Source organism: Halyomorpha halys, unplaced genomic scaffold, assembly GCF_000696795.3.
Source record: "Halyomorpha halys isolate HHAL.00 unplaced genomic scaffold, Hhal_1.1 Scaffold1649.1, whole genome shotgun sequence".
Taxonomy (NCBI): Eukaryota; Metazoa; Arthropoda; class Insecta; order Hemiptera; family Pentatomidae; genus Halyomorpha; species Halyomorpha halys.
Genome location: NW_027110978.1, coordinates 140,579 through 146,991, shown reverse-complemented (window position 1 = coordinate 146,991; position 6,413 = coordinate 140,579). Strand labels below are relative to the sequence as shown.

Here is a 6,413-nt window from a genome sequence, read left to right as displayed (position 1 = left end):
ATTCTTTTAGTAGCTTTTAAAAATTATTATAAATATAAAGCTTTAGTACAGCTTCTCTGAATGATTGGATAGTGCTGGCCTCTTGTGGACTAAAACTATGAACTCAGGTTAATTGTTTTGGCCACAGTTAGACAATATTTATTTATTTTTGAGTACATAAACTCTATGACTTTTATCTTCTATTTTATTGGTCAGCATTTCAGGCATCTACCAAATTTTTTAAGACCTAAATTTATTATATCTAATTGTTACATTGAAATGATTACATCCTTCTTAACTATTTCCTAAGTTAGAGAATTGTCATATTTTTGGGTACTTATATTGTAAAAAATCATTATAGTAATGTCTTTGTCAATATCTTGTATATCGATTTTACAAAGTTATTGAAACTTTGGAATATTGATACACGAGATATTGATAAGGACAATCCTTTTTTTTTTCTCATAATCTCCTTTATTATTATATTTGGTTAATACATACATACATATTACATATAGTACTATACATACATGTACATATAGTATGTATATATATATATCAACCAAACAAAATAATAATGTAGGTTATGAAAAAAAAAAAAAAAAGAACGCCTTTGTCAGTATTTTAAAATTTCCCAAACTTTTTTTTAACATATTTGTGTTATTCTCTGACCACATCCCCAACCATCTTCTTCTCATATATATTATCCATGGTCAACTATCTTCTCATCTTAACATATCTATTATGCATTTTGTTTTATAGATTTCAAATGTTTATTTATTCATATTTTTGCATAGTCTGTTATTTTTAATAAACTATCATGAACAATATTTTTATTTATCTCTAGATCTTCGTACAATATTTCTTGTTGTTTTTTGTATGCCAGACATTCAAGTATAATTAATTATCGCTACCATGTTTGCAGTGGAAAGTGTCAGTTATGCCTATTTTGTGCAGGTAGTTATTGCTAATTTCATGATTCGTCCTAAATCTAACATAAATTTTTATGATGTCTTTCCCTATGTTTGCTTGTGAGAAACACGGTTTTTGAATTTTATTTGAAGCTTAATTTTATTTAAAGGTAGTAGGTATATAGATGTTAAAATTTTACTAACTTATATACAATGTTTCACAAACTTTGAAATATCGACAAAGGAGTTATTGACAAGGTGTTTTTATAATGACATTTTACTATATAAGTAGCCAAAAATATGACAATTCTGCATAATGCAAATTATTAATTTATTTTCTGTTTTAGGGGGATCGGAAAAAAATAAATAAATAACACCTTTGTTAATATTTAAAAGTTTCTCTTTATGGAAAGTAACTAATTATTTATACTTTTATGTATGTATACTTATAAATATGTATTATATGAAGTCCTTAATTGGCTTCCTAAAAAGTAAAACTTGAAGTATTTCCAAAGATATTATCACCATAACATTGTTTTATAACATCAGTAGCCAAAAAATACTTAAGAAGGACATAATAATAATTAAAGATAATAAATTTAGGATTTGAGAATTGACAGATACCCGAAATGTTGATAATTAAAATGAAGAGAGTGGAGTTAAAGGGTCTATCTACTTGGAAATGAACTTAGTGCCCTTAAAGTAATTTGGAAATTTTAATCCTTAGCAGCCTTTAGGTCAATTAACAGCTTAGTTGTATTTTATAATGGATTTTTTTGAGGAATTGCCCAAATAATAATTTTTTAATTAAATCAATTTAGTAATATTTTCATATTTTAATGAAAACGATATTTTATCTTTTTATAAAAAAATTGAAGTAGTATTGTTAAAAAAAACAAAATAAAGTAGATAATAAAGAATTCTTTAATTACAAAATAACCATTATTGATATATTCAGATAACATATACATATATAATATTTGATATAGTACATTATATTATTTACATTATCTATTTCTTACAAACTAATAAATACAAAAATATGAAAAATACATTATATAAAATATATTTTTACAGTACAGTATAAATATTTGGTAATAAAACAACACTTTATATTTCATATCATGTTATCGTAGATAGAATAATTCCGATTATAATGGCGTTATACAACTAGTCATTGCATGAATACAATTTCTATATTAAAATATTAGTAAATTAAAACAATAGACATCAAGATTTAACGAAACTAGTCAGAACAGCCCAGACAAATTATTGGAGAGAACTAAGCGGATACTTTCTATATCAAACTATACTCTAACTGTGGTGGTTATATAAACCTGATCAAAGAAATAAAAGTTATAAACTGAGAGTTCTATTTTTCAGTAAAAAATTATTCTTTTGTATTATAAATTTTGGCTAATCTACTAAAATGAAAGCTTCATAAATGAACTTAACAAAATCATAAAGGCTTACAAGTTGATAATATGAATGTGATCGATGAAACAAATTAATTTGGTTTCTAAAGAAAACGACTAAGCACTTTATGGCACTAAATATCAGTCTATAAGTAAAGATAATACTATTATATTTAATTCAACAATAGATAAGGTCTATAATTTGCAATGTAAACTCAACATAATGATTATAATATTTGTATAAAAAAAATAATCAGATCTGAATTTTAAAATCATAAAATTAAACTTGAGTTATGAATTCTTCAACAGTACACTGGCTAGAAGGTGTGCTTCTATGCCTGTCTTTTACTTGGTCTACAATTGCAACCACCATATAGAGCAACCCCAGAGATGTTGCTCCAGCATGGAGCCAGAAGACACCAAATGGATGTAATATTTCTATAAATGTGGGTGTCACAGCTCTAACGAGTCTTCTGTCAAGTATAGTTACTGTTGTTACTATGGTAAATATTGCAAGACGATACCGCCGAGGGATCAAAATGATGCAGACAATTGGTGCCAGCGTCAATAACCCGGCAGTATAAGATATTACAAATACTGTGTTGACTAAGAAAGGAACAAGTGGATATACAGAATTTCCTGCTTCGAGACCGTGTAGAATTATTCCACTTAGAAACAAACAAACAGAAATGATTCCTGTTGTAGTTATAAGAAATATAGAAAGTCTATTTTTAGTCCAGAAGGGGAGAATTAGTAAGAGCGTCAAAAAGAGAACGCCTGATTTTATGACTCCAGTATCAAATGGTAAATTGACTAAACGAATGGACCAAGAGGCATAGAACTCATACATTTGAAATCCAGTCATTTGAGACAGAAGGCATACTGCTAAACTGGAAGTTGCAGGACATAGCCAGCCTGACTCCTTCTGTAAATAAAAAAAAATCTATTAGAAACATCAAACAACGAATGTTGAAAAGTAATATAAAAAAAAAATACAATAAAAAAATTAAAGAAATACTCTATTGGCTTCATCCATTCCACATAACATAAGCCTTAAATTGTACTAGCTATTGATTCCCAAATGTTTATAATTAATTTTAGAAAGTTGTGCAGTCTCCCTATATACCAATAAACTGTGTTCAACTTTAAAAAAAAAAAATTAAATTAATATTTATCAAAAGAGTTTAAACTAGTGGTCTTTTCTTTCATTTGTACTCTAAGAAACCTGAGGTATAAATTTCAAAATCTTCGGACTCTTGTAGGTAGATCAAAAATGCAAAATAAAAAAAGAATTCCTAAATGTAGTGCAAAGTAACCCTATTAATAGCTGTCTTCTTATCAAATGCCCTTCTAAAACAGCATGAGCTAAGCGATTTCGAAATGGAAAAATACCAAGAATTTTCCACCTTTAATCTTGCTTATACCTCCTCGTCAATATCATTTTTTCTAATTAATACTACCGAAAATGCTCCCATTTCCATTGCTAACCATGTATTTTGTTTTATCTGTACTTATTTCGAGACCTAGTTCTTTGTTAGAGTGTATCAATGTAGTTGTATTCATATATATAGTAATAGAAAGTAAAAACAAAATTGATATAATGTAGCAGTAGTATAACGTAGTAACACTTATGAATATTGACATATATTTTGTATTAGTTATTCCACAAGCAATCACTGGTTTTTTAAAACGCTTTTAGGCTCAAAAAGGGGTAATTTTCCAGTAAAATGTGTTAGAAAATTAGGTCAACATTTTATTGCAATTTCTAGCTATATAAAGAATAATTTTTTTTTATATTACTTCAAATTGTAGGTGCCAAAATGTTGCATTGTCGTCCTTGTTACAGACAGTTCCATCTTGAGAAGTTTTTGGTAGGAACACGAAGAAAAATACTACAATAAGGAATACTCCAGCAAAAATACCAACACCTAATGTAAGGAATCTAAAACACAAAATATAAATGCATATAATTATTAATAATAGTTCAATTAAAACATTTTTAATAAATTATTTTTAAAAGATGCAAAACATGACTATTGTAGTAAATCTATTACTTAAAAATTGGTACACTTCTACTTTACTAATTGGCTCTGCTAATATGGCTTAGTTAATGTACATGAGAAAATTCAATAATTAATAACTATAATAGAAAAAAATTGATCATTCTTCCATATATACACATTAATAAATAATTCAGCTCATCATTTGATATATTTTGTTTTTAGTTAGCTAAAATCACTACAAATATTTTATAACATTTTAAAAGAAATGAAATATATAAGTATGGGTCTTAAAAACTTTCATAACATTTTTAAAAGAAATTAAGAGTTTCATTATAGAAATATACAATTTCATAAGAATCATACTATCTAAATAAGGTGAAAAAGTATACTTACAAATGGTGTTCTGATAGCAACATTGCCACGAACGATGACATATATAATGGTAGTTGAGTAGAAACTAGAAGTAGAAGGGTAACAGACAACTGCGGTTCTCTATCACAGATCGTTTCCATCACATATATCGGACTTGATATTTGCGATAAGCAATCAATAAATCCCTAAAATAAGATATAAAATTAAAATACAAATTATACTGAAGATTATTTATTTATTTTTTTTTATCCAAATCATTATCTAGTAGTGGTGAACAGAAAATAAACATAGGTATATGTGAGAAATTTGCTGTTTCACACATCGTAGATTTATATTTTATTGCAGGAATGGGCAGTGGGACTTAGCAAAATAAATATAACCTTAAAGAAAAATTTATATAGAAAATGCAATAAAAAAACAGATAAAAACTCTTTGTGGCATCATGGCAAGCCAGCCACAGTTTGGATTTGAATGATATTGTTTAGTTCACTTGATTTTAAAGATGGTTTAATAAATGTGAAAAAATTACATTAATAATAGGACAAATTACAATACAGTAAAAATGGATTCATAATTATTTTAAAAAAATAAAGACAACAGAAAATCTAAAGTATTGATGACAAATAAAATATTTACCTGCAACATGAACGTCGAATAGAGTCCAAAGACCCAATATTCCTCGACCCAGGCATATTTGGACAAAACATAGAAACTAAATATTACTACAATGGCTAGTATTTGGATAAATCTAATCAGAAGTAAGAGAACTTTGGTTCCCCAATTTCTTCCAATAATAAGCGCACTTAAACCTCCCAGTACACAGCCAGCTGTAAGCCAGTATTCTGAAAATACAAATATAATAATATATTATATTGATACATTATGAGTACTTCATAACTAAAATCTATTATTTTATGTATAATCTTTTCAATTTCTTGAGACGTATTTATTTTTTTAAATAAATAAATTGGTATCCATTTAAGTCTCAAACCTCTTTATTACATCATCATCAGTCCAACGTTTCGGCCAATTTGGCCATTCTCAAGGACAATCTTAAATATAAATTTACACCTCACATCTAATTCTTTAACAAATGTTTTGCATGCTATTCTGCCCAGGTCATTAATTACTAGTCAAATTACCCTATTTTATCACGATTTCATTAATTTTTAAACTTTTTATTTTTAGATTAACATAACACTATCAACTATCATATAAACAAATCATTTTTGATGTAGTTGATATTCATATTGTTTGATATGATAAACAAAAATAGTTTGTTTATGTGATAGTTGATAGTTTTAAGTTTACTTTTTTTTTTTTAATTTCATGTTATCTATTTTCTTACTTTGATACATTATTTTAATTATTTATATCTTTTTTAGCCTTGATGAAGCCCTGCAAAGTGGAGCGTCGGCTCATTATAGTTTATTGACTATTTGAATTATTATTATGACTGGACTCGGACCATCTTCCTCTTATAGATTACACACGGTCTATCAAGGATCTTCCAATGTCAGTTACTATTCGCACTTGCGCAGATATCTAATAGTAGTACTAGCCATCAAGGAAATCTTAATATAAAGTAAGTAAGCATATAATAATAATATAAGTAAGGAAAATATAGTTTACACGATTGCAGCGGCAGCAATAGTGAAACCTTAATAAATAAAAAAATAAAAAAAATAAATCCTTTGATCGAGTCTGGCATCCAGGTCTGCTCTATAAACTTC

At 27.1% G+C, this 6,413-nt stretch overlaps 1 protein-coding gene and 1 long non-coding RNA gene across 2 annotated transcripts in view; one reads left to right on the top strand and one right to left on the bottom strand.

Moving 5' to 3' along the window:
* LOC136796169 (uncharacterized) overlaps positions 1-6,413 on the top strand; it is a 39,017-nt gene that overhangs the window by 4,023 nt on the left and 28,581 nt on the right. The window contains exon 2 of the long non-coding RNA XR_010843873.1: positions 6,066-6,265. This is a non-coding gene — a long non-coding RNA (uncharacterized lncRNA). The remainder of the gene's footprint in view (positions 1-6,065; positions 6,266-6,413) is intronic.
* Positions 1,891-6,413, bottom strand: part of LOC106690298 (uncharacterized) — a 58,695-nt gene continuing 54,172 nt past the window's right edge. The window contains exons 3-6 of the mRNA XM_014435694.3: positions 5,317-5,522; positions 4,702-4,865; positions 4,106-4,247; positions 1,891-3,230 (exon numbers count right to left, since the gene is read on the bottom strand). Coding sequence (XP_014291180.1) covers positions 2,586-3,230; positions 4,106-4,247; positions 4,702-4,865; positions 5,317-5,522 — 1,157 coding nt within the window. The 3' untranslated portion in view covers positions 1,891-2,585. The remainder of the gene's footprint in view (positions 3,231-4,105; positions 4,248-4,701; positions 4,866-5,316; positions 5,523-6,413) is intronic.